The sequence below is a fragment of the Lutra lutra genome, chromosome 16 (assembly GCF_902655055.1).
Source record: "Lutra lutra chromosome 16, mLutLut1.2, whole genome shotgun sequence".
In the NCBI taxonomy this organism is placed as follows: Eukaryota; Metazoa; Chordata; class Mammalia; order Carnivora; family Mustelidae; genus Lutra; species Lutra lutra.
Window position 1 is genome coordinate 59,760,822 of NC_062293.1, and position 26,437 is coordinate 59,787,258.

General features: G+C 64.2%; 2 protein-coding genes across 5 annotated transcripts; one reads left to right on the top strand and one right to left on the bottom strand.

Moving 5' to 3' along the window:
* Positions 1-199: 199 nt before the first annotated feature.
* On the bottom strand, positions 200-5,703 carry INCA1 (inhibitor of CDK, cyclin A1 interacting protein 1). Its single transcript, XM_047708789.1, is given in 8 exon segments — positions 200-346; positions 542-707; positions 1,118-1,311; positions 1,566-1,605; positions 1,818-1,931; positions 4,160-4,320; positions 4,937-5,219; positions 5,221-5,703. Coding segments are annotated over 8 exon segments (1,221 nt in total). The 5' UTR covers positions 5,337-5,703.
* KIF1C (kinesin family member 1C) lies at positions 5,697-25,828 on the top strand. Of its 4 annotated transcripts, none has more exons than XM_047708778.1 (23): positions 5,697-6,146; positions 7,232-7,352; positions 7,602-7,734; positions 8,189-8,279; positions 8,650-8,829; positions 9,388-9,453; positions 9,866-10,044; positions 10,131-10,242; positions 10,360-10,437; positions 10,565-10,630; positions 10,713-10,788; positions 11,187-11,265; positions 11,458-11,603; positions 12,465-12,637; positions 12,800-12,879; positions 12,994-13,069; positions 16,699-16,778; positions 17,539-17,633; positions 20,231-20,314; positions 20,645-20,831; positions 20,936-21,008; positions 22,352-22,957; positions 24,585-25,828. In XM_047708778.1, the coding sequence occupies exons 1-23, from the start codon at positions 5,715-5,717 to the stop codon at positions 25,272-25,274; spliced, it is 3,903 nt and encodes a 1,300-aa protein (XP_047564734.1). In that variant the 5' UTR covers positions 5,697-5,714; the 3' UTR covers positions 25,275-25,828. The 4 variants fall into 4 exon arrangements, with proteins under 4 accessions (XP_047564734.1, XP_047564735.1, XP_047564738.1 ...); XM_047708779.1 differs by having other exon boundaries at positions 12,468-12,637; XM_047708782.1 differs by lacking the exon at positions 5,697-6,146 and having other exon boundaries at positions 8,189-8,265.
* Positions 25,829-26,437: the final 609 nt, after the last annotated feature.

Below are 26,437 nucleotides of genomic sequence, written 5' to 3' on the forward strand. Positions count from 1 at the left end.
GGGCGGGCAGTCGGCCCCGGGAAGACCCGCGAGGAGCGGGTTGACCAGAGAGGCCGAGGGGGCTGGGGGTGGGGGCAGCTGGGAGACGCTAAGGAGGGGGAACGCTTCGCTGTCACAAGTCGGGAGCTCCAGGGCCGCCAGCCAGCCTGGGGCCCGCGGGGCGGGGGCAGCGGGGGGCAGCGGGGCACGGCGTCCGTCCTCACTCCTCAGACCGCACCTCCATCCCCCAGGGCTTGCAGAGGAGCGTCCTGCTAGCATGGACAGCGCTGTAGGAGGCCAGGGAGCCCAGCCGCCTGGGGAGGCAAGACCCGCCCTGGGCCAGGGGGCTCCAGGGAGACCAGAGCAGCTGTAAGATTGAGAATGGGAAAGGCTGTTTCTCCGGGTTTTCTAGCCCCCAAGCCCAGGCACCCCGGCCCCTCTGTGCTTTGTTCCTCTCCAGGCCAGCCACCTAGCCTGGGGCTCCTGGCTCCCGCTGTCCCTCCATGCAAGATCAGACAGTCCCCTCCCCCCTCCTCCACTCCACCAGGTCCCTCCGCCAGACCTGGGGCTGGCCACTGGTGAGAGGGTGGCCGTCTTCCTGTTGATAGGCAGCCCTCTCCTCTTCTAGACCCCGGTATTGGGTGGCTCTGGGGACTCCACCGCGGACATGGGCAAGAGCCAGGGGCTCAGATGCAGCCCCAGAGCTGCCCCACTGGGCATTTTTCCGTCTGCAGGGACATGAGGCTTAGGAACCAGGTGCCTGGAGGCCAGGCTTCCTGTGTCTCTACTCTTCAGCCCTCTGCCCTAGAATACTTCCTGCTGGGACCCAGGGATGTTACGACTGGACTTCCCCTCCTCCACCCAGCTTCCTGCTCCCCTCAAATGGGAGCACCCTGCGTCCAGGGCCTCACAGGTGACCTGCGGCTGCCCACTACCATCCAGTTACGTGGACGGCTTTCCTGTCTTTGGTGACCCATTTCCACTCCTTGGGGCTCCTGTGGCTTATCCTCCTCCCCCAGGTCCCTCCCTGTCTGTACAACTTCCAATTCCTTAAGGCTCTCAACTCCTTCCTTAGTTCAAACCCTCCTGCCCCCAAGCCCTGCTGGGCTCCCAGAGCCCCAGATGTCTCTCTCCTTACTCATTGATGAGTCTCTGTCGCCTCCTTAGATCCTCCAGGTGATAAGCGACTGCCCTCACCCGGGCTGGGATGCCCCCAGGTCCCTGCTGCATTCCAGCCAAAGGGGGCCTCCTTCTCTTTCTTCTGCAAAGCAGCTCCGGTGGTGGGAGCCCCTCAGTGGGGTACAGGCCAGGCTGGGAGCATCCAGTGGCTCTCTGTGCCCAAGAATGGTGGGAAAGGCGCTAGAGGTCAGAACTGGGCCTCTCAAGGGAGGGCTTGGACTGAAACAGGGAGTCAGGGTCTTGGGAAGCCCAGACTGTGGAAACGGGGACTAATGCAAAGAAAGGAGGGCGTGGTCCATGCACTGGTTGGGGGACAGCAGAGAGAAGAGGTGGTAAGGTCAGCTGAGGATAGGATGGCAGTGGGTACAATTTTAATCAAGAATTGTTTAAGGGCACGTTTGTCATACCTGCAGGGGTGGGGTGTACTGTTCTTCCATCCAGCTGGGGCTGAAAACCACAAAAGGGGAGCTATGTGCAGAGGACACCCCCATCTGTATTGTTTCTCTGACCGCTCTCCCAATCACGTGTCCACCTGGCAGTAGGAGCTATGGTGGCCATCGGCCAGTGGGCCAGCCGTCCCCAGACAAGGGCTCATTGCTGTAAGGCTTAGTGCAAAACTCTACAGCCTTACTTCCTCCTTTTCTTTTGTGTCTGCCCACCTGGGCTTTTGGCTAAGGTTCTCCCAGAAGAGGTCTCCGTATCGCTGGGGCATCAGTCTGGGGCTCTGGGAAGACAAGCCGGGGGGTGCCGATCGGCGGACCACCCTGGAACACCTGAAAGGAGGACAAGGGAGGCTCAGGGCTGGCTCAGCTCACCCCTCACAGCGTCCACTCACTCCAGGGATTCAGGGGTCCCGCCTTTCCATGGGGCCACACGGCTGCCCGGGCCCCTCCGGCCACATGCTCTCCTAGCCACTGCAGCAGAGGAGGTGGTGAGATCTGATTTGCGAGACGAGACTGGCAGTCTTGGAGCCTGGATCTCGCCCGATCTCAAACATCTAAACACCTCAACCAGAGAACACCACGTTTCGCTATTAAAGAGGAAGGCCCCATCCGCTCAGCTGACGTGACGGGGCAGGTTCCCTCCAGTAGAGCCCTTGTTCACTTCTGCTTTGTGTCCCCTAACTCACAGAAACTGCTCTCCTTCTGGGTAGCAAGGGGTGTGAGAACAGGGCTCAGCACTTCCAAAGTCCCCAGACTGGATGCCAGCTGGTCTCCTGCTCCCCAGGGGAGTGTCCTAGGGCTTGGCCTGGACCCTCTGTCTTCTCATCTCCATCTCTCCTTATGGGACCTCACCCAGGCCCATGACTTTACATACTACCGATGTGCTAACAATACCCCAAGTCCGTGTCCTCCCCTGGACTCCAGACTTGCACGCACATTTCCCCCCAGCCTGCCCCACCTCCCGGGAAGGCACCCCAGATGGCCAGATGCTAGAGCCCACAAACCTGGTTTGCCTCACTTTCCCTCAACTCCCATATTCAGTTCATCAGCAAGTCGTGTCAGTTCTACATCTAAAATGCACCCAGATTTTAATTAAAAATAAAAAAATTTAGGGCACCTGGGTGGCTTGGTCAGTGAAGCCTCTGCCTTCAGCCTGTGTCAAGATCCCAGGGTCCCAGGACTAGTCCCACATTGGGCTCCTTGTTCAGCAGGGAGCCTGCTTTTCTCCCTCTCCCTCCACCTGCCACTCCCCCTGCTTGTGCGCTCTGTCAAATAAATAAATGAAATCTTCAATAAAATAAAATAATTAAAAAGTAAAGTTTCATTTAAATAGAAAAAAGGAGGGGGAGCTCGGCTGGCTCAGTAGGTACAGCATGTGATGCGTGATGTCAGGGTTGTGAGTTCAAGCCCCGTATTGGGTGTGGAGCTACTCAAAGTAAAAAATAAATGAATAAATAAAAATTTTAAAAAGTTTCACTTAAATTTCAGAAAGATGAAATATACAATAAAGTAAAGTAAAATACATCCGATTTGAGCGCTCCTCGCCCGTTCCGCTTCCTCCACCGCTGTTCTGGCTCATCTGCCCCAGCCCGGACTATTAGGGCAAGGGGCTCCCCCTGCTCCCCTCCTCACCCCGCAATCATGTCTGCTGCCCATAGCAGTGTGAGTAACCCTTTAACCACGGTCGTGTGAAATGACGGACGGGTGGAGGTTTACTTCAAAGTAAGCCGAGTGGGAGGCGGCTAGATGGTGGCACAGATGAGCAGATCGTGCCCGGAACTGTGATGTCGGAAGCTCCCAGAACTCGGACGCTGGCTCCAGGATGAGTGTTTCTCTACTTTGCTTTTTGACATTTTTCACAACAAAGAAATCAGGGAGGAAGGAAAAAGCTCTGTTCCTGTCGCCTCCGTGCTAAGACCCTTCCACTGACTTCCACTGTCCTTAGGATGAAACCTGGACCTTTCCTGGTAGCCTGGGAGGTCCTGCAGACGCTGGCCCCGAATACCACGCTGTCTACTCTTCCCTGGGTCACCCAGTTTCAGTCTCGTTGGCAGGCTTCCCGGTCCTACAAGATCCTGCGCCTCTCTCTTTCGTGGCCCCCCCCTTCCTTCTTCTCCCCTCGCCCTGGTCTGGGCTCTTGTCAGACGGGCTGATTCTCATCTTCAGATCCGAGTTCAGGCTCCGGTCACCAGAGCCGCCTTCCACAGCCGCCCCGTCCAAGTGTCTGCAGAGCAACCCGGCTTCCAGCACAGGTCACTACTTCGTCTCTCCTGACATTCTAAGGGAAGTCACACTCGTGTTGGGACATGCTGTCTCCTCCCCCCGAAGTCCAGCTCCGTCCGTCCGTCCCGCGTCTTTCTAACCCGGGGGCCGGGCTTGACGTCGCAGCCGGGACACCACCGTTCGGGATGGGACCCGTCGGCGGGACAGCCGAGCGCGTCGTGCGCCTGCGGAGACCAGGCTTCGAGCCCCGAGTCCCTCGTCGGGCACTGCCATCGGGGGGGACGCCGGGTGTGCACCTCCCTCCGTCCCCTCCCCACGGGGTGGGGACGACTCACTTGGCAAAGGGGATGAGCTTGTGTCCGTCGTCCCGCACGGCCGGACGCGTGGCCGGGTCAGGTCTCCTCGCCGGTGCCGGCAGCATCGCGGGAAACGAGTCTTCGCGCACAGCCCGGCGGGGCGGAGGCGGCTGTGAAGCCGTCGAGGGCGAGAGGAGGGTCTTCGGCAGGAGGAGAGGGGGAGGGTCCTGGAGCGTCTGGGGCGCCGCGCGCGATCGGGGGCAGAGCGTGCACGCGGCGCGGAGAGCGCGGAAGGGTTCGGACGCCCAGAGATGGCCGGGCCACGGGCTCTCCCGAGCGAGCGAGGTCCGGGGACGGCAGGGACGGACGGACGGACAGAAGGAGCCGGGCGTCAGCGCGGAACCGGCCGTGCGACAGCGAGGCGACCGAGGGCGGCCGGCACGTCAGGTGCGAGGCTCGCGCCGCGGGGGACCGGGCAGAGTGGGGGCGAGCGGGGCAGGGGCCCGCGCACCGGGAAGGGCGGGCAGGGGGGCGGCGCGCAGGAAGAGCAAAGCAGGGCGCCGCGGAGGGGTCCGAGCGGGCGTCCGCGCCCCAGCGGGAAGCTGAGCTCAGGGGTCTCAGCGGGCGCCGCCGCTCTCCGGGGCGCGTGCAGCGGAAGGGAGTGGGACAGCACCCCGCAGCGGGCCTGAGCGACCAGGGCGGGCCGGGGGAGGGGCGGGATGGGAGGGGATGCGCGGCGGTGAGCGGAGGCCCGGACTGTGGGGAGGGGGGCCCGGGCCCGAGACGGCACCCAGGCTGAGGCGGCGGCCGGCCTACCGGGCAGGGGACCGGGCAGCGGACCGGCCGGCGCCGCCGCCCGCTCTAGGCCCCGGCACCTGAGGCGGCGGCGCGGCCGGTTCTAGAACGCCCGGCGGGCGCTGAGGAGAGACGCGCCGACTGGAGCCGGGGGCGGAGCCGGCGCGCCGCGCACGCGGGGGCGGGGCCTGGGCGGGGCCTCCCCTGGGCGGGGCGCGACGGGCGGCTCCGCCCCTGGGCGCGCCTCCGATGGCGGCGACGTGCGCCGGTCCGGGGCCTGGGTCCCCTCCAGGGCCCGCCCCCTGCCCCCCACCTCCCCCCACCCCGGCCAGGTTCCTCGCGCGCCGTAACCCTCCCGCCAGCCATCGTCCAGCGAGCTTTTCTGCGGCCGCACCCGAGGCTCCCCACAGTGCGAGGGCATTGCCCCTTTAACAGCCGTTCCCGGGGCGCTCCCGGGCCCCAGTCGGGACGGCGCGCGCCCGCCCCCCGCGTGCGCGTGCCCGCCGGTCCCCCGCCCCTCGCTCCCGCCCCAGCTCGCGCTGCCCGGGCGGGCGCCGGCCGCTGGCGCCGCTGCTGCTGCCGCCCCCGGGGCGCGAGTCCGCCGCCCGCCGCCCGGGGACCTGGCGAGGGGCGGGGGCAGCCCCGAGCCCGCTCCCGATCGCCGGCCGCCGTCTCACGCCCCCCCCGCCCCGGGAAGGTCGCCCCCGTGCCCTCCGCCGAGCCGCTCGGGGAGCCCCGCCGCGACGAGGTGAGCGCTGGGCGGGGGAGAGCGGGGGAGGGAGGGGACGCCCGCCGAGGAATGTGCCGGGCTGGGGGGGCGGGGAGCCGGGGTCCCGGCCGGCCGCGGGAGCCGGGTCATGTGCTGTTTGTCCGGCGGAGGCGCAGAGAGGTGCCAGGCCCGGGGCGGCTGTCGGGCGGCCGGCCTGGAGGGAGCACCGCGTCCGCATGGCCGCCCGCGCAGGCCGGGACCGGGGTCGGCGCGGGGATCACCGGCGGGCTGGGGGCAGGTACCCCCGGCAGATCCTCGGCCGTGCCACCCTCTTCCCTGCCCCATGAGCCGCGACGGCCTGACCACGCCGCGACCCCGTCGTTGTCCCTGCCCTGGGCAGGGTCTCGGGGGTTAGGGCTGCGCTTCCTGACACGGCCTCTGGGATCTGAGCTCCTCCCTTCCTGTCCTGGGACACACCAGCCCTGTCCCCCTTCCCGTGCCCTGCCCGGGAAGGCTGCCGAGGTGAGGCCCAGCGGCCGGGCGTTTAGTCCTTGGGGCCGCAGAAGGGGCCCCCGGCATCCCCGTCTGTCTTGCCGGCCTCCACCCTCCTGCCCATGGGCGTGGGCTGCTCAGCCTCTCCTCCCAGGGTGTGAGCACTGGAGCTCCCACATTCCTGGGCTCTTGCCTGGCACCTTCTCTAGGGCAGTGGAAGCCATAGGGCTGGCCCCAGGCTGGGGTTGGGACCTGCCTGCCTCCTTTTGGGGACACCGCAGTGCTTCCCCGTGCCCCAGTAAAGGCACAGGTGTTTTGCAGGGATCCCCCAACAGAGGAGCCCTGGGGGTTGGTGTGGATGCAGGATGTCCCCACCCTCCCCTGCCCATTGTCCAGGATCCTGAGGAGGAAGTGCTGGGAGCTGGGTGAGGGGTTTGGGGCCCACAGCCACAGTGGATCCCAGGCCTGGGCTGTACCTGCAGCCTTTGAACTTTGCCCACTGGCAGTTCCTCCCGGTGTGGAGGCTGTGGGCTCCGGGTGGGAGCTGGTTTCTACTTCTTGGCTGGCACTGTGGGGGAATTTCAGGGCAGATTTTATGTCTGGAGTTTTCTTTTATGTCTCTCCTGGGTTCCCACTTTGTGGTGTCGCCCTAGAGCTGCTCTTCCTGTCTAAGATTTCTGTCTTTGCCATCTTCTGTGGCTCTTTCCTTTTGTCCTTTTTTCGTTTTGTCTATAGTATTACCTGGATCTTGTTTCCTCCTGTCTTGTTCGTCTCCCTTTTTTGCTGTCTGTGATTTTCTGTTACTCTGCTTCCTCTGCCCCTTCTCCAGCCACTGCCAGTGTTTCTGCCTCAGCTTCTCTCTCTCTGGACTGCCCTCTGTCCAGCCTCTCTCTCTCCCCTCTCTCTGGGTGTCCAGTGCACTTGTGAGTGACGAGGAATAAAAATATCGCCGTCCCTGCCCTTGGGTTCACATTGCCTTCAGCCACTCGGGAGGGATCGCCGTCCTCCCCTTTCCTAACCTTGCCCCCTGCCCCTGCCCTTGCCCTCCAGCCCTGGAACCCCGACCCATCTCTGGAGCCACAGGTGCCTCCTAACCACTCTTCCCCCACAACCAGGGTTTCCCCCACAGCCCCAGCTGGTGTGGCCAGGCCCCAAAGGTAGGATGGGGCTTCCCCTACGAGGGCCGGTGGCAGCCAGAGCTGATACAGCCCCCCTGGTCTGGGGCCAGGACGCCAGGTAACTGGGGGATGATGGCCCAGGTCCCTGAGAGCTGGGGTATGGCCGGGGAGAAAGGCGGAAACACCGTTGGGAGTCCCTGAGGAGAGTGACGTTTGGGAGGAAGGCCAGAGGGCCAAGGAGCTAGGTCCTGGAGGGGCCAGGGAGCCGGGGAAGGGGGTGGAGACACCGGATCCCGGGAGAAGATGCGAGGCGATGTCTGGGTGCCCCCGGTGGGCTCTGACCACTTCTCCTGTCTCTGTCCTTCAGCTGAGGAGGGTGAGAGTCTCGGGAAGCATGGCTGGGGCCTCTGTGAAAGTGGCGGTGAGGGTTCGGCCCTTCAACGCCAGGGAGACCAGCCAGGACGCCAAGTGTGTGGTCAGCATGCAGGGCTGCACTACCTGTGAGTGAGTCCCCTGGGGCCGGCTGGGCACGGGCGGGGCGGGCGGGCCCACCACGCTGGCCGGCTGGGCCAGACCGGGAGGAGGACTGCCCTGGGTGTGGAGCAGGTGCCAGTGCAGAGGGCGGGGGCAGGGCCGGGGCAGGGTCAGGGCAGGCTGGCCTTTCCATGCTGCCAATCCCCGGCGGCGGTGGGGCGGGGGGGGGGGGGGGGGATGTTGGCCTGGAGCCTTCCATTGCCCAATCCGGGGAGACAGCCCGGTGAGGGGCGGGTCCTGGGAGCCAAAATTAGCCTTGGTGGCTAGAGGGGGGCGGGGAGTATTAAAGGGGAGAGATGAACTAGCACAGAGGTGAGGGGCGGGATGCCTGGACTCCCACGACAAGACCCAGGGGAAATGGGCGGAGGTTGGGAGTACCTGACCTTGGCCTTCTTCCTTTTCCTTTTGCTGCCCGGTCAGCCATCACCAATCCCAAACAGAGCAAGGATGCCCCCAAAAGCTTCACCTTCGACTACTCGTACTGGTCACACACCTCGGTGAGGTTGCTGGGGTGAGAGGAGAGCTCCGCGGCGAGGAATGGGGGTTTAGGTCCCGGGGAGGGGGTCTTGCTGGGAGATAGGACCTCCGCGGGGTGCGTTGGCGGTGGGATGGGAGGACTGGAACCCTAGGGTGGCGGCGAGAAGGACCCTTAGGATGTGACTGGGACCAGGATAGGGCAGGAGGATCCCTTGGGGTGGTCAGGTCCGGTAGGAGGCTGCACAGGGTCCCGTTGTGGGCGATTGGAACCGTGCGTGGGGTTTGCTCGGGGCACGTAGGACCTTTGGGTGGTCAGCAGCGATGGGGCCGAGACTCTCAGGAGCCAGACCCCGAGGACCGAGTCATGTAGGACTCCTGCTGAGTCTCTGCCCCCACCTCCCTAGGCCGAGGACCCCCAGTTTGCGTCTCAGCAGCAGGTGTACCGGGACATCGGAGAAGAGATGTTGCTTCACGCCTTCGAAGGCTACAACGTGTGCATCTTTGCATACGGGCAGACCGGGGCTGGGAAGTCGTACACTATGATGGGGCGGCAGGAGCCAGGGCAGCAAGGGATTGTGCCCCAGGTACACACCCGCGGCCTGGCAGGGCAGTGGGGGCTGGGCAGCTTCCCCTGCCCCCTCCGGACCGTGGAGCCGAGACCTGGGCCTCGGCGGCTGTACCAATAGGGGATGTTCTGGGGGCGAGGAGTGGGTGGCTATGTGGACTTCCCGACCCTTGGGGAGGGGTCTTTGCCCCCATCGGAAGCAGCAAAGCTTCCTGAGAAGAGCCCAGGCCTTGTTGCCAGAGAATCCTGGGTTTGGAGCCCGGTTTTGCCACTTGCGGCCGTTTTATGTCGTGTCAGACTTCTCTGTGAGCGCGGTCCCCCACAGACACGTGTACGATGTAGAAAAGGCAGATGTGGATAACTAACTGGGGGCTGACCGTCATGCTCCCCGCCCCTGCAGCACAGCGGTCTTGCCGTCTGATGTTGGGGTGTACTTCCTGCCTCACCGCGTAGTAGCTGGTGACCCTGGGCAGGCATGAACTCCTCTGAGATGGCTTTCCCACCTGTATGGTGGGAACACCTGCTCCCTCAGGGCCGTGGTGGGGTTAAACAGCAGCTTCTCTGTGTCCCTTTCCAGCTCTGCGAGGACCTTTTCTCTCGCGTTAATAAGAATGAGAGTGCTCAGCTCTCCTATTCTGTGGAGGTGAGCCGGGGTCTCGAAGGGGCCCCGGGCAGGGGAGGGGCAGCAGGGACAAGGCTCCCCACAGTCTGAGGACTCAGGCAGCCTTGGGGCTCCCCCGGCCCTTCCTATCACTCATGGAGGCTTGGGCAGATGATTTCGTCTCCCCTCTCCTGAATGTGTTCACCCCTGCAACCCACCCCTGCAATGACAGTGACCCCCCACCCCCACAATGATAGCGACAACCCCCCACCCTAACCTTGGGCTGTCGGGTCAGCGAGCCTGTGTGTGCCGAGTGCTTGGTACCGCGCCCGGGCGTGCGGAGTGCTGGTGTCCGCTAAACGCCAGCAGCCGCGTGCTGTCCCAGGAGCCGGGCGCGGGTGTCCTTCCCGCTTTGCTTACCAGCCCTGCCGCTCATTCGCCTCCCCCTGCTCAGGTGAGCTACATGGAGATCTACTGTGAGCGGGTGCGAGACCTCCTGAACCCCAAGAGTCGGGGCTCTCTGCGGGTCCGGGAGCACCCCATCCTGGGCCCCTATGTGCAGGACCTGTCCAAGCTGGCTGTGACCTCCTATGCGGACATTGCTGACCTCATGGACTGTGGAAACAAGGCTCGGTGAGGCCAGCGGCTGGAGTGTGCGGAGAGGGAGTCAGGCCAGGCAGGTGAGAGGCCGGGTGCAGTGACCACTCCCTTTCCCCCAGGACGGTGGCCGCCACCAACATGAACGAGACCAGCAGCCGCTCCCATGCCGTCTTCACCATCGTCTTCACGCAGCGCTGCCATGACCAGCTCACTGGGCTGGACTCGGAGAAGGTGGGGCTCCTCCAGCACAGGCTGCCTGACCTATTCCCTTGCCGGGCATCCCCCTGATCTGCCCGTCCTGCCCACCGCCCACACCCTGTCACCTCCTGCCCTTCCCTCCACCCCCAGGTCAGCAAGATCAGCTTGGTGGACCTTGCTGGCAGCGAGCGGGCCGATTCCTCCGGGGCCCGGGGCATGCGCCTGAAGGTGAGGGGGCTTAGGAGGGACGGCTGACGTCAGTGCTGGGCGCTGCGGGTAGTGCTTCTGGCTGGGGGGAGGCAGAGCGGAACTGGGGAGGGGGCCTCCGTTGCCCACATTCCTCATCCCTCTCTAGGAAGGTGCAAACATCAATAAGTCCTTGACGACCCTCGGGAAGGTGATCTCGGCCCTGGCGGATCTGGTGAGAAGGCAGCTGGGCAGGGAGCGGCTCTGGGACGGGTGGGGGGTGCAGGTGGGTGGCTCATGCTGATGCCCCCCCCCAGCAATCGAAGAAGCGGAAGTCGGATTTTATCCCCTACAGGGACTCTGTGCTCACCTGGCTGCTCAAGGAGAATCTGGGTGAGGAGCCCCTCGTCTCAATCTTTATGTTCACACTCCTCTCCCAGCTTTGATACGTCTGACAGGCCCTACGCCACCCCTAGAATCTCAAATCCCACAGTCATCCCCTGCGGGGGACATTCCTTGACAGATGTCCCAGTACTGAGGCAAGCTACGGCCCTCTCTGACCCCGTGCCCACCGCTGGCTTCATCCTCCTCCCCCTGATGTGTCCCAAAGATGTTGGAGGTGTCCTTGACCTCACCCCTCCCCACATCTGACTGCCTGCGTCCGTGGGAAAGTTCCATGACTCCTAGCTTCACCCCATCTCGGATGGTGACCCCGTCAGACCCCTGACCCCAAGACCTAGCCCCCCATCCTTAGGCCAGACCAGCCTGAACTTTCCGCGTCTCTTTTGCAGGTGGGAACTCGCGCACGGCCATGATCGCGGCGCTCAGCCCCGCAGACATCAACTACGAGGAGACGCTCAGCACCCTCAGGTGGGGCTTGGGCGGGAGCGGGGTGGCCGGGAAGGGGCCCGGAGCTTGGAGGCCGGCAGCTCGGAACCCGGGCCAGGAGATAGGCTGGGCCTCAGCCGGACCCAGTGTTTACCAGTCTGGGAGAGGGAGGGAGATGGGCCGCTGACCCAGGAGTGTCTGGGCCTCACCCAGCCTGCCCGCCTCTTGCCCCAGGTATGCCGATCGCACCAAGCAGATCCGCTGTAACGCGGTCATCAACGAGGACCCCAATGCACGGCTGATCCGAGAGCTGCAGGAGGAGGTGGCCCGGCTGCGGGAGCTGCTGCTGGCCCAGGGGCTGTCGGCCTCGGCTCTGGGAGGTAGGGGTCCGGGGAGGGCCACTCAGGGACACCCTCGCGGGGGGCTCAGGCTGGAGAGGGCCCGCCGAGCCCGGGGCTCTTCGTACACCCAGCGGTGTGGGTGCAGATATGCAGAGGGGCCGTCGCAGGCCTTCAGCCATTCCAGAGCTGGGGGGACGGACTCTCCTGGGGCCTCTAGGACTGCTGCGGTGACGAGTGGGGATAGATGGCAAGCCCTGTGTCTGTGGCTTAAGCAGTAAATCAGGCGAGGGAGGCCTTGGGGGCCCTGCCTGTACAGAGGGTCTCGTGGATCATCAGAGGTTCCACTGGCTGTAAGCGTGACGACAGTCCGTGTCACGGATGCCGGGTGGTGTCCTGGTGAGGGAGTGCCTGACCCATGCCAGCCACGTCCCATGTGGACTCTGCATTCAGTCCCCGGGGGCCTTCCCACCGCGGACAGTTGGCGCCTGAGGGGCACGGTGGGGCAGGGGGCGGTCTGCTCTTGGGAGGAGCAGGGTAAGGCAGATGTGACATTTTCCTCCTGCATCTGGAGGGGATGCTTGCAGAAGGGAGGGCAGTAGAGTCTTTCTTAACCAGAAGGCACCCGTGACGCGGGCAGATCGCGGCTCCCTGCAGCCGAGAACATTCTGATGGTGGGAGTTGCCTTGCGGCCATGTTCAGTAATGAGCTCTTCGTGCCTGGAGGAGAACAAGCAGACACCGGGTGCCCGTGTGTCAAGGCCGCAGTAGTGGAGGGCCCCGCTTGGCTAAGGTTGACCAGATATCTTTCGGAGTCCATAGGGGCGGGGCCCCACCGACAGCTTCTGTGCGTCTCCGATGAGCTCCATGTCTTTTCTGCCTCCTCTGACTTGTTTCTTCCCAGCAGGCCTGAAGGCAGACGAGGGGGGTTCCGGAGGTGCCCTGCCGGCTGTATCGTCCCCTCCTGCCCTAGCTTCCCCCTCACATCCCCCTGTGCACAACGGCGAGCTGGAGCCATCGTTCTCCCCCAGTGCTGAGCCCCAGATTGGGCCCGAGGAGGCGATGGAGAGGCTGCAGGTGGGCGGGCGGGGCTGGCAAGGTGGGGAGCCGGGGGCTGCTGGGGTTCTAGTTCCCCGAGGCTAGAGTCGAGGAAGAAGGAGGAATCCCGGCAGCAGGCTAGCCCCTGTGGCGGGTCCCTGTCCCCAACTGTCCCAAGCCCCATGCGTTGTGTGCCCCCAGGAGACAGAGAAGATCATCGCAGAGCTCAATGAGACGTGGGAGGAGAAGCTACGCAAGACTGAGGCCCTGAGGATGGAGAGGTGCGGGGGGTGGGCGGCTGGGGCTCTGGAGGGGGGCGCCGGGGAGCAGAGGTTGGGTCCTGCGGGGAAGGAGTTCACGGGCCCTCGTAAGACCATTTGTTTCTCTGCCTCCAGAGAAGCGTTACTGGCCGAGATGGGGGTGGCCGTCAGGGAGGACGGGGGCACCGTGGGCGTCTTCTCTCCGAAGAAGGTGAGTGAGGGTCTGCTGAGGCCCAGGAGACGCTGGAAGGGTTGGTACAGAGACTCGGGGGGCACGGGGCGAGCCCCAGCGCTGATCTCAGTGTTTGTCCCACACCCGCTACCTCCTGCGCATGGTCCGGCCTCCCCGCCGGCAGCCTGCGGCCAGTCTTGTCAGGTACCTGTGGCAGGAGTTCTAGGGACTGTGGACAGATGCTGGGATCCCTGCCCGTCCCTGCCCTACGGGGGGCAGGGGTTCCAGAGCTGGTTAGAATTTGTGTTCACGGATCGATGTGAGCTCACGCAGAATTCATTTCTGATTCACAAGAAACAGGCTGCAGGGGTTACCCCAGGGGCAAGGGGAGGATGTGGGAAGCTAGGGCGTGGGCTGGGATGGCCGTGTGTGCGCTGCCACTCTACTGTGTCACATCTTGTTCTCTGTGCGTGTGTCATGTGCTCAGACGTGCAGTCAGACGTGCTCGTGAGAAGGTGACAGGAAGACAATGCTGTAAGGGGACAGGCAGGGATGCAGGCACTGAGCTCCAGGATGCGAGGGTCCATGCCGCTGGAGACACGTGGAAACTGGCATCCTGGGGACACAGTTTGGCACGTGGGCCCTGGGGGCCCCACAGGACGTGGGTGACAGGCAACCGCCGGGGTGAACATCAGCTGAGCAGGGCACCTCTGTCTCCAGCCTGCCGTGGGGTGGGTGCCCAGGGGAAGGAAGGAGGCAGGGTGGGCGCAGTCAGCCTCGCTGGAGGCAGGAGGGGCCCTTGGTCTTCACCGGCCAGCATGGCACAGGGATGGTCTGTAGACCCCTGGATCAGTGGAGGGTGCCACGGAGCCCGGCATGGAGGCCCGCTGGAGCAGAGCGGGAACGTCCAGTCCTTCCAGGGAGCCGGCCTCGCCCATCTGGTCCATGGCCCGAGGCTCGCGGGATCAGGCCATTACCCACTCCTGACGCGTTCATCCAGGGGTGGTCTGTGCACAGACAGGCGTGAGCCATGCACACGTGTCCCCACGTCCACGCATGCCTCCTCTCTCTGGACCGGCAGTGGGTCCCCCCCGGCCACACGCTTCTCTGAGAATAGGATGTTGGCGTCCTGTCTGTACTTTCTCTCCACGTCTGAGCACTGGAGTAGACGGGGTCCGCGTTCACCGAGCCTCCTCCCCACGGGCGGTCAGGTTGTCTCACGGTCTTGAACCCTGTAAGCCACGTGCCGGTGCGTGGCCTCATGGGTAGGTTCATCGTCTCGAGAACAAAGTCCCTGAAGTGGGGGTTTGGGGTCAAGCGGTCGCCGTGTAAATTTTGGTGTATTTTGTTAAAGTGCCCTCCAGAGATCATAACCGTGCCCCCTTCCTCTGCCCGGAGCACCGCAGGGGAGCCCACGCTTCCTCCCCGCGTTCGGGGTTCTGGGGTTCGCAGGCCACGCTGGTGCAGGAGGTGCGTTAGGGCAACTCACTGTCGCGCCACTCAGGTGGCAAGGCTGCACGCGTTTGCCCGTGAAGTGGCGTGCATACAGCAGGAGGGGAGCTGCTAGGCTCGGCCTTGGGGGGGCCGGCTCCAGCCTGGAAGGCTCTGGCGGGGATCGGGTCTTGTGGGAAAAGCTAGTTTGTCTCCGAGAGAGCGGAAGGTCTTCCTGGGATTCCCACTGCTGGCCCCGAGGATCTGATTTTCCAACCTGGCTCTGGGCCTCCTTCCCGGGGGCCGCGGGGGATGGACAGGGCCAGACTCTGGGTCCCCTGTCCCCAGCCGTCGCCCTGGCATCTCCCTGCTTATCTGCTTGACGTATTAGGCTCCCAGGTACGGTTTCATCTGAACAAAGGGTTCCAGGGCCGAGCAAAGATGGAAAAGCGCTGCCCTAAATCATGTCTCCTCTCCCAAGGGATAGATCGCTTTCTGCTTCCAGGGCCTGTCCGTGTCTGCTGTTCCCAGAGCAGGCCTGAGGCTGTGGCGAGGACGTGAGCGTCTTCGAGCCCGGGGGGAGGGTGGTGGTGACGGCGGGGTGCCCGGTTGGAGCAGGCGCATTGACACGCATCGTATCCACCATGGACGACGCCGGGGGCTTGCTGTTTGCGGCGCTCCTGGAGAGCCGTGGGCAAGGAGCCTGGCTGTTTCCCTGCTATCCCAGCACGCTGTGCTCTCCTGCCTCAGGGCTGTTGTCCTGAGCCTGTCTCCCACTGTCCTCGTCCCCCTCATCCTCAAGGATGAGCTGCCACGCTGTCCTTACTGCTTTCTGCTGTCCTCAGCACCCTGGGGACAGGAACTATGAATGAGGGAGCTGAGGGAGGGCGTGAAAAGGTCAGAAACTTCCATGGGGCGTTCATTTCCCACGTGTGTGGGTTCCACCCCACACTGACTCTGTTTCCCCAGCCAAGGGGCCAGCAGCATTGAGCTGGGGCTCGTGTGTGGGTCCCCAGCACCTCCTGGGGTCGGGCAGGTAGAAAGTCCGCAGCAAGTCTTCGCAGAGCACGGGCAGGGTGTCTTGTGTTGTGGTGGAAGGCTCTGGAAGCTCCGTGGAGGAAGTGGCGTGTCAACTTGAGACAGACCTGGGGGGACAGATAGGGATGATTCTGACAGGTGGGGCCGGGACCGAGGCTGCTCCCTGCCAGGGAACCCAGGAGCAGCTCCCGGGGGCGCTCAGGGATGCAGGAGCCTGCTTCTGGAGCGGATATGCCACAGTCCACAGGGCAGGAGCATAGAAGGCGAGGGGCGCCCTGGGACGGGGCTGCGATGCGTGGGCTGGGGCCCTGACCTGGGGGCTCTGGCCTGGAGGCCAGGGGTACTGCATCCAAAGCAGGCTCGAGTCAGGTGGCCAGGGGTGCCCCTGGAGCCGGTGGAGGGGTGGACAAGGGCCCCACTCAGTTGTGGTGTGTGCAGGCAAGGGGCCGGCCCAGGGCGGGGAGGGCTGAAGGAGGCCGTGGGCGCGAGGGGAGGGAGGGAGACTTCCCGGGGCTGGGCGGTCAGGGCCGTGGGGGTTGTGGAGGGACGAGGCTGGCTGTCCGGGCTGCCCTGAGTGCGTGCCTAGGGATGACGGGGGTGTCGGCAGAGAGACCATGGTTGGGAAAGGTGCTTCTGGGGAGAGGGCACGGGCTGGGTATTGGTGCGGAACAGCGTCCTGCTCGGGCAGCCGGGAGTGCGGGATGGGTCAGGCAGGGAGGCCCTGGGTGAGGCAGCCTGGGCTGGCAGTGGCCGGGGGAGCGGGGACTCTGCTGTGGGCTGCGGGCCCGATGGTCTCACTCGTTCTTGCATCAAACTGGTGCTTAGTGCTCTTTGGTCGTAAGAGTCGTCTGTGTTCGTAAGAAACTCGACTGGGGAAGCGTGGTTCCCTTACCCAGCGCCCACCTGCCCTCTCCATGAGGGGCGAGAGGCTGAAGGGGACCAAGGTGGGGTGGGAGGGGATGGGGAGAGCAGAGGTGAGGGCTGGGGGGTCTTGAGGTCTCTGATGGGGGCGCAGGTGGGTTGGCCTGTGCGGAGGACTGGGAGCTGTTGGGGGGCCGGACGGGTGGGGCGGGTCTGTGGACCCTGTGTGTGTGTGTGTGTGTGTGGAGGGTGGTGTTTTGTGGGGGTCAGAGGGTGGGAGAGCCCCTGGGGTGGGACGCAGCAGGTAAGCAGGGCCTGACCCTTTCCTCCATCCTCAGACCCCCCACCTGGTGAACCTGAATGAGGACCCTCTCATGTCTGAGTGTCTGCTCTACCACATCAAAGACGGCATCACCAGGTAGCGCGTCCCCCTGTCACACCCACGTCAGTGACTCCCTTTTCCGATGACCTTCCCGGAGACACTCCAGAGCTCAGGACGGCCGCCCGCCAGGCCCAGCTCGCCCTCCAGGCTTCCCGAGAAGTTGTGAGCCCGGCTGCACAGTGGCCATCCCCTCCATCGTCACTTTGGGATGGCTGAGCCACTCCCGGGGCCTGGCTTGGAGGGCGCGCTCCCTGATTTATGGGGTGGGAGAGTGGGCAGAAAACTTGGACCACCACGTTCTTGGCCCTTGGCCTCCCTTGGTGCAATGAAACCCCAGCTTCACGGTGGGGAGCCAGTGTCTGCAGGGCAGGGGGCTTTGGTGGCAAAGGCCAACGATCCCCTGGGGCCCGGGGCCTCCGAGGTCACGTCCTGGAGCCAAAGGGGTGGGGGTGCCCCTTCTCCCACCAGAAGCATGACAGCTGTCCTGGGTGATGACCCTGGACAGGGAGTGAGCCCTCAGGGTGTCAGCACTCGGGATGGGGGGGGACCCCGTGCGCTCCAGGCTCCCTTTCCCCTCGTGTAAGACGGTGAGTCGGACACGGGCTCCCGAGTTGGGCAGGTTGGGGGTCGGACCCCAGCGTCACTGCTGCACGGCTGTGTGACCTTGGGCCTCTGCTTCCCGATCTGTGAAGCGGGAATGCCGGCATGGCCGACGGAGTTGGGTGAACTCGCGTTCTGAAGAGGCATGGTGAACGTCTGGCCTGTGGTCAGAAAACGTCGGCCATTGCTTCCCCAGGGTCGGCCAGGTGGACGTGGACATCAAGCTGACTGGGCAGTTCATCCGGGAGCAGCACTGTGTGTTCCAGAGCAGCCCTCAGCCGGATGGAGAAGGTAATGGTGCAGGGAGAGTGGCGCGGCCGCCACACGCGGTCCTGTCCCACACTGGATACAGATTCCAGGGAGGGTCCGCAGCCTGGGAGTGTGGCCGTGTGACAGGGGCCTTGTGCCTGTCCTCAGAGGGGCTTCAAGCTCGGGTGAAGCTCTGGCTGTGGGCACCGCCCCCGGGAAGGTGGTCTGCACGGGGGCCGGGGGGCGGCGGCGTCCCCGAGGCTGACCCAGAGCTCCGTGCCATGTGTGGGGGAGAGCTTTGGTGAGGAGGACCTCCTGGCCTCTTCTAGTTTTTTTAGCCTCAAATAGTGCTCTGGTTACCTCCCAGGAAAAATTGTATTTGTTTCCGTGGGAATCTGAGTTGATCTGTGCAAAAGCCTCTTCTGTCCAGGCCACAGAGCCTCTGGCCTGCATATCTCTCTGGCCCTAAGACTCGAGATTTCTAGCCCTAACCTGGTCGTAGCAGTGAAGGCGTTTAGGAATCATGAGACCTACGGGTGAAGGCAGTGACGATACTCGTGCAGTTTGGAGTGATTTTTTGTTTTTCTGTTTAACGGTTTAGTTTTGAGAGAGTGTGCGTCTGCACACGTGCGCGACTGGGGTAGGGGCAGAGGGCGAGGGCCTCAAGCAGGCTTCGCGCCGAGCGTGGGGGCCGACGTGGGGCTCGAGCCCGTGACCCTGAGATCCTGACCTGAGCAGAAATCGAGAGTCCCGCGCTCAGCCAACTGCTCCACCTGGCAGCCCGGGCTGTGTGCTGAGGTCACCGTCTTGTCCTGGTTCAGTGACTGTTTTAAGAAACGGAACGATTTGGGTTTACTCTGGCCCCCGTAGACTCGAGCTCCAGGAAGCGCTCGGGGCAGGGAGGCAGGACGCCCAACAGGGGAGCACTCCCTTGGCTAAGCCTTGGGGCGTGTGGGGCTGGTAGCTGAGGCGGGACCCGTGCCCATCGGGCCTTGGCAGGGCTCAGAGGCGGCAGCTGAACGCAGCGGGCTGCGAGCTCACATCAGGACGGCCCTGAGGGCTTCTGCCGAGTTCCTGTTCTGGGGTCACCTCAAGCCACGTGCTAGGTGATAGCCCAGACCACACAGGGCATGCGGAGCGAGCACAGAGCATGTCTGGGGAGACAGGAGGTGGGCCTGGCCTGGTGGCTCATCTGCGAGTACAACTGCTGATTTGGGGGTCCAGGGGGTGCAGGGAGTGTCAAGGTTTGGTCGCACGCAATGGATCAGAGATGGGAGCCAGGCAGAGCGGACTGGGCGGCCCAGTGGGGCGGTGGCCAGGGAAGAATAGTGACCATTCAGCTCATGTTGCTGCCCCCGGCTGGGGGGACCCAGGCTCGTGGGGGGTGGGGCACTCGCCAGAGTGCCATCAGAACTGGTTCGCACGTGCCGTGGCCAGCTCGGGGGCACAGGCGGCTGTGGGCTCGTGGACGTGGATGGTGCCTCCCTGTGCTGCCAGACTGTCTGCTGGTGGATTTGCTATCTGTCTGACCAGCTGAGGGAGCCCTGTGAGCTCCGGGTGCTTCCAGGGTATTTCTAGGACCTAAACTAGCACTTGGCACATGGTGGGGGGCAAAGCGCTTGCAGAGTGAGTGAATGAATTGGGGGTGTGACGGGACAGACCGGTACCTCCACGGCCACTCCTGCCCTGTCCTCTGCCACCACCTTCCTCCTCGAGGTGACAAGGTGACAGTTGTGGGTCTACTTCCGAGCTTGTGCCCCGAGATTGCCCCATCCCGACAGCAGCCCTCCTCTGCCCAGAGCTGCGTGCTCTGCTCGCTTTCCTCTCCCCCCGGCCTTGAGGCGCAGTCATCCCGCTTGCTTTACTGCCCGTGGCCCACCTAGGAACTCGGGCTCATGTGGCGCTTGCTTTGCGCCTTTCAGGCACCTTGTAGGGAAGGACTTGCTCATCCCGGCTGATAGATGCCTCACAGGTCGGTCAGCCTGCCCGTGGGCCTCTGCTCAGGCTGCGGAGGCTCTAAGGTGGGGCGCCGCGCCTGGAGGACAGGGAGCTACCCGGTCTCTGCGTCCCAGCAAGCAGCAGGCTCCGGGGCGAGTGCAGCCCGAGGCACACCTCCATAGACGTCTGAACCGGCTTGGCTCTGTCTTGTCTGTGGACACGGTGCTCTGCTGGCTGCCGCTTGGGGAGGGCAGGCAGGGGGCCATCCAGAAGGTGTGGCAGACAGTAGTGGGCTGGGGGCTGCGGCAGGAGCCTGGGCTGGGCCAGGGAGAGCGTTTGTGGGAAAGGAAGGAGTGTGCATCTTGGGGGACAGAAGTCCTAGGGTTCCAGCTGCTGGACACGGAAGACCCAGCCCTCGGAGAGTGACTGCTTTGCGGAGCCCCTGCTGGGGAGGATGGGTGGGGGGCACCAGGGATCCCCTGCACAGGCTTCTGGAATTGTAGCTGGAGCTCTAACCCTCCTTCTGCTCTTCCTTTCCTGTGCTGCCTGCCACCAGAGGGGCCGTGGCACCCCTGCCAGGTACTGGGGGTGGGCCTGGGGGTGCATGCCTGTGTTTTGAGGGTCCTACAAGATGGGCGTCTGTAACCATCACCCCTCTTCTCCAGGGTTTAATGGCCCCCTTTCCTCTCTCCCTCTGGCAGTGGTGGTCACCCTGGAGCCTTGTGAAGGAGCTGAGACCTATGTCAATGGGAGACTGGTGACCGAGCCCCTGGTGCTGAAGTCAGGTAGAGGAAGGGGTGCCAGACCCAGAAACAAGCAGGAGACAGCAGAGGGATGGGAAGGAGGAAAGGGCCAAGAAGTACGGGGGAGGGACCCCGCTGTTGTTATCTCTTGTGGCTCTGGAGAAGCAGGAAGAGGGTGCCAGGGTCCCCTGATTCCCTTTGGCCATCAGGGACGAGAATCAGCAGGGGACTGACTGCCCTCCGACTTGGGGTTGTGGGAGAGATGGCGTCAGGGCTCCTGGGCTTGTGGGCAGGGCCCTGGACCCTGTGGGCATCGGGATGGGTTTGCTGCTGTGGGGGAGCGAGACCACCTTTCTCTGCTCCCCTCTGCAGGGAATAGGATTGTGATGGGCAAGAACCACGTTTTCCGCTTCAATCACCCGGAGCAGGCACGGCTGGAGCGGGAGCGAGGGGTGCCCCCGCCCCCCGGGCCGCCCTCCGAGCCTGTGGACTGGAACTTCGCCCAGAAGGAACTGTTGGAGCAGCAGGGCATTGACATCAAGTTGGAGATGGAGAAGAGGTACGGGGAGAGCGTGGTCTCTGAGCCATCCCCTGAGTCCGTGTCCCCGGCCTCCCGGCTGCGCCAGAGCCCCAAGCACCTCCTCCTCCTCTGCCCAAACGCAGGCTGCAGGACCTGGAGAACCAATACCGGAAGGAGAAGGAGGAGGCGGATCTTCTGCTGGAGCAGCAGCGACTGGTGAGGGCTGGGCAGGGCATGGGGGTGCGGGTGGGGGTGGGGGCGCATGCGCAGAGGGGTAGGGGCAAGGGGCGCAGGAGGGGTAGGGGCGCATGCGCAGCGGGACCGGAAGGGGGTGCGTGTGCAAGGGGGGACAGGAGTGGGGGGCAAAGGGGGCGGGGCACACGTGCAGAGGGACGGGCTTGGGGGGCGGGGCATGGGAAGACACAGAGGGTGGGGGGCATACAGTGGGGTGGTGAGGACAGTGGGGCACAGGGGGCGCACACAGGGCACGGGGCCTGTAGAGGCAGGAGATGGGCCGGCGGTGCTTCAGCCCGACTCTGCTTCTCATTCATGCTGTCTGAGCCAGAGTAGGGAGCGGGCATGGCGTGGAGGGGTGGCCGAGGTGTTCAGGAGGACACAGGACAGGGCGGTGACTGGGTGCAAGGAGTTCCCCCACTGGAGTAGGGCTTCCTGGACTAGCTCTGTCTGATTTTTACTGAATCCAAGTACCGCCTGTGCCGTCATTGACAAGATAGTGGTTTCAGTGGGCTCACCCTTGAATGCGTGGTCTGGTCCTGAGCGCTGATCGCCACCGGCCTCGCAGACTCGGTGTAACCCCCGCTCCCGCTTGCGGATGGCGCTGTGCCAGCTGCTGTCCACGTGTCTGGTGTCCTTAAATCCTCAAAGAGTGTCTTTGAGGGAGGCTTGTTCCTTCCCTCATGTAGCCGAGTAGGGAGGAAGCACGTGGTGCAGCAGAGCAGGGGCCAAGCGTGGTACACCTGAGCATCAGCCGGGCAGGGGTGAAGCGGGGGAGGGGGTGAAGCAGGAGGTGCAGCGGAGCAGGGGAGAAGCGCGGTGCAGTGGAGCAGGGGTGAAGCGGGGGGGTGAAGCAGGCGGTGCAGTGGAGCAGGGGTCAAGTGCGGTGCACCTGAGCATCAGTGAAGCAGGGGTCAAGCGTGGGGTACAGCTGAGCAGGGGTGAAGCGCGGTGCAGTGGAGCAGGGGTGAGGTGGGGGCTGAAGCAGGCGGTGCCGCGGAGCAGGGGTGAAGCGGGGGCTGAAGCAGGCAGTGCAATGGAGCAGGGGAGAAGCACGTGGTGCAGGGGTGAAGTGGGGGGTAAAGCAGGCGGTGCAGCGAAAGGGGTGAAGCGGGGGTCGAAGCTGAGCAGGGGTGAAGCGCGCGGTGCGGTGGAGCAGGGGAGACGCGTGGTTCAGCGGAACAGGGGTGAAGCGGAGGCCGAAGCAAGCGAGCGAGGGAGAAGCGGCAGTGAGCAGGGGAGAAGCGCGGGGTACGGCCGGCGTAGCTGTGGCTCCCTGGGCCGCCCTCCGCGCCCACCCTCACCGCCCCGTCCCTCCCGCGCAGTACGCGGACTCCGACAGCGGCGATGACTCGGACAAGCGCTCATGCGAGGAGAGCTGGCGGCTCATCTCCTCGCTGCGGGAGCAGCTGCCCCCAACCACCGTGCAGACCATCGTCAAGCGCTGCGGCCTGCCCAGCAGCGGCAAGCGCCGGGCCCCGCGCCGGGTCTACCAGATCCCGCAGCGGCGGCGGCTGCAGGGCAAGGACCCGCGCTGGGCCACCATGGCCGACCTGAAGATGCAGGCGGTGAAGGAGATCTGCTACGAGGTGGCCCTGGCCGACTTCCGCCACGGGCGTGCGGAGATCGAGGCCCTGGCGGCGCTCAAGATGCGGGAGCTGTGCCGCACCTACGGCAAGCCCGAGGGCCCCGGGGAGGCCTGGAGGGCTGTGGCCCGCGACGTCTGGGACACGGTGGGCGAGGAGGAGGCCGGCGGCGGCGGCGGCGAGGAGGGCGCACGTGGGGCGGAGGTGGAGGACCTGCGCGCGCACATCGACAAGCTCACGGGCATCCTGCAGGAGGTGAAGCTGCAGAACAGCAGCAAGGACCGCGAGCTGCAGGCGCTGCGGGACCGCATGCTGCGCATGGAGCGCGTCATCCCGCTGACCCAGGTACGAGGCCCGGCCGCGCGCCTCCCCACCCTCCTTCCGCGCCTCCCCTGCTTCCCGGGAGGGCTTTGCGTCCGGCCCCGGGGCGCGCATCCGAGATACGGATCCCCGAGCTGCACCCACCCTCACCTCCTCATTCCACGCCTTTGGGGACGATTCTGCATCTGTAATGGGTTTCCGGGGGGCTCGGAGGTACCCGAGCTTGAGAAGCCCCGTAGGAAGCGCACAGTCTTTAAGTTGCGCATGCGCCCCTGGGACCCGCCCCTCTCCCGCGGGGCCAGGTGGCTGCGGGAGCTGTCGCCCTCCCGCACTCCTCCTCTAACCCCGGACAACAGCCCTCGAGGGGCGCCTGGTCGCCCAGCCCTGGCGTGCGTGGAGTCACTGAACAAGTGTCCGGGGAGCGCGGGGCTGGCGGGGGGGGGGGGGGGGGGGGGGGGGCTGCTTGGTGTGGTGTTCCCGCGTGCCCTCCGGGACGCATGACCCGCAGCCACTCACCGGCTCGGAGTCACTGAGGCTTACTTGCTCCTGCCAATGCTTCCTTGCTGAACGTGGATCTTTGGGTACCTGCCACCCGCAGGCCTTCGAGAGCCTAGAGTGCTTTCCCCTCACTTCCCCCAGGTGTTTGCTGAGATAACAGCCTCCCACTGGCCCCCGGTGGCAGTCACCTTCACCCTGGCTCCTGTCCCCTTCCCTGCTCTGCTCTTCACCTGAATGTACACTTGTACACTTTTTTTCCCTTTAAGATTATTTATTTAAAGATTTTATTTATTTATTTGACAGAGCAAGAGAGGGAACACAAGCAGGGGGAGTGGGAGAGGTAGAAGCAGGCTTCCCGCTGAGCATGGAGATTGATGGGGGCTCGGTTTCAGGACCCCGGGATCATGACCAGAGCTGAAGGCAGATGTTTAGGGACTGGGCCACCCAGGCGCCCCTGAGATTATTTATTTGAGAGAGAGCATGAGTGCCGGGAGGAGCCGAGGGAGAGAGAGAAGCAGAAACCCCCCTCTACTCCCTCACTGAGCAGGGAGCCTGATGCGGGCTCAATCCCAGGATCTTGAAATGACCTGAGCTGAACGCAGACGCTTAACTGAGCCACCCAGGTGCCCCCAAATGTACACGTTTCTACAAAGCACGTGGGGTCCTGCATTACAGATGCTCTTGGGAAATGTGGATAATAAGTTAAGAGCATGGGTATGCCATTCTGTTGACCTTTTCATGGAAGCGGGGTATATGATCGCACTGTGGAGCTTTCTCACTCACTGGTCCATTGCGTCTCTCCCCTTCAGTGCTGCCCGCTCCGTCCCTGGGGCATGGCACTTACTCGGCAGGATTTTCGGGGCACCTGCTCTGCAGGGGACCCCGAGCTACATGCTTTATGGGGTTAGCAGTTAATCCTTCCCCCAGCCCTGTGCAGCAGGTCCTGTGCCCTGGCACACGAGGATCAAGGACAGGGGCACGGGAGGTTACTGGCCAGGGCGAAGACCACAGCGACAAGAAGTGGTCGCCAGGATCAGCTGAGACCACTGTCCCAGCGCCCTTGTCTCCAAGCCCCTCTGCGACCCCCTGCCCTTCGCGGCTCAGCAATCGGCTCTTCTCACGGCCCTTCTCTGTTGCTCTCTCCCCCTCGCAGGATAACGACGATGAGAACGAAGAGGCCCGGGAAGCCGCCTGGGCTGCGTCCCCGGGGACAGAGGCGGCAGAGGAGGAAGCCCCCGGCGAGCGCGCGTCCCCGGCCCCAGCGCGGCCCCCGTCGCCGCCTCTGTCCAGTTGGGAGAGGGTGTCGCGGCTCATGGAGGAGGACCCGGCCTTCCGCCGGGGTCGCTTGCGCTGGCTCAAGCAGGAGCAGTTGCGGCTGCAGGGACTGCAGGGCGCGGGGGGCCGGGGCGGGGGGCTGCGCCGGCCCCCCGCCCGCTTCGTGCCCCCTCACGACTGCAAGCTGCGCTTTCCCTTCAAGAGCAACCCCCAGCACCGGGAGTCGTGGCCGGGGGCGGCGGCCGGGGAGGCCCCCGCGCCGCCCCAACCCCCTGAGGAGGTCGTCCCCCCTCCGGCCGCCCCCGCGCGCCGGCCCCCGAGTCCCCGGAGGTCCCACCGGCCCCGCAGGAACTCCCTGGACGGAGGCGGCCGGTCCCGGGGAGGCGGGTCCGCGCAGCCCGAACCGCAGCACTTCCAGCCCAAAAAGCACAACTATTACCCCCAGCAGCCCCAACCGTACCCGGCGCAGCGGCCCCCGGGGCCCCGCTACCCTCCCTACACCACCCCCCCGCGCATGAGGCGCCAGCGCTCAGCCCCCGATCTCAAGGAGAGCAGCGCAGCGGTGTGAGCCCGGCCCCGTCTGGGCCGAGGGAGTAGGGGGGAGCCGAGCGGGGGTGGGGCTTGAGGAGCCGCCGCCGCCCCAGGAGCCCAGCGCAGGGAGGCGACAGGTGGGCGAGAAGGTCCGAGTAGGTGCTGGACGGCGTGTGAGAGGCTGGGCGGGAGGCTGGAGAAAGGAAGCACGCACGGAGTTGCCAGGAGCAAACCAAAGTGAAGGACGAGGATGGGAGCTGCCTCGGGGCGCCCCTCGCGTGTGTGGGGGGACGGTCCCACAAATGCTGCTAGGGGTGGGGGGGCTGGGTGCTGCGTAGCCAGGGTTTTGACTTTCTTTTTAAGCGGGGCAAAGGGAAGAGGACCTAGGGTGAGGCATGTTCTCTTCCGGGCCCCTGTCTGTCTGTCTGTCTTGTCTGTGGTGGGCTTCTGTTTCCAGGGAGGTGGGGCGTGGATGGCAAGTCATTCCCGTCCCCTTCCAGGCCTCCTGCTATATTTGGGGGATCTGTCTGGGTTCTGGTTTGGCTGGGGTCCCGGGAGGATGTGGGGTGTTCAATAAAGGTAGCAAACGCAGGGAGCTCGTTGCTGGTGGTGGTTCGGGTTGGGTTTTCACGGAGGTGTAGAGAGTCTAAGTGAAATGCACAGGTCCTAAGTGTGTGGTCCAGTGAGTTTTTACACAGGTGTGCACCCTCACTGTCACCACCCAGATCAAGATTCAACACCGCTGTGTCTTGGTCTCAAATGTTACCCGTTATTTCCCTTGGTTTCAGCTTACCCAGCGCTCTGCCTCTGCCCCGAGCACTGCCCTCGGTCCTGGACAGAGGAGAGAGGGAGGGATGAGGGGAGGCGGCGGGAGACCCATGCGACCATGCCCCGCCGGCTGTTCCAGCAGTGCGTGGAGGATCTGGGGGCCACGAGGGGTCCAAGTCCACACGGTCAGCTCGCTGCCCAGACGGTCTCCCAGCAGCTGGGATTCTGATGGCTCTTGAACTCGAACGAGTTGGTCAAGTTTCCTGCACCTGATTATTTGCATCCTGTTCGTGTCCCTGCTTTTCAGCTGGGTGTGTTCAGCCTTCCAGATAGTATATTGTCTTAATACTGTCCAGGAAGGATGCTTCGGGCCTGCTTTAACGATCTGACTTGGGGGGAAACGAGCGCACAGCATGGGAAAGGCTTTGGAGG

Coding starts and splice junctions, on each gene's coding strand:
- KIF1C (XM_047708778.1), top strand. CDS start 5,715: ATGTGCCGGGCTGGGGGGGCGGGGAGCCGGGGTCCCGGCCGGCCGCGG. Junction 16,779..17,538: donor ATCAAAGACGGCATCACCAG/GTAGCGCGTCCC, acceptor TTGCTTCCCCAG/GGTCGGCCAGGTGGACGTGG. Junction 20,315..20,644: donor GCCCCTGGTGCTGAAGTCAG/GTAGAGGAAGGG, acceptor TCCCCTCTGCAG/GGAATAGGATTGTGATGGGC.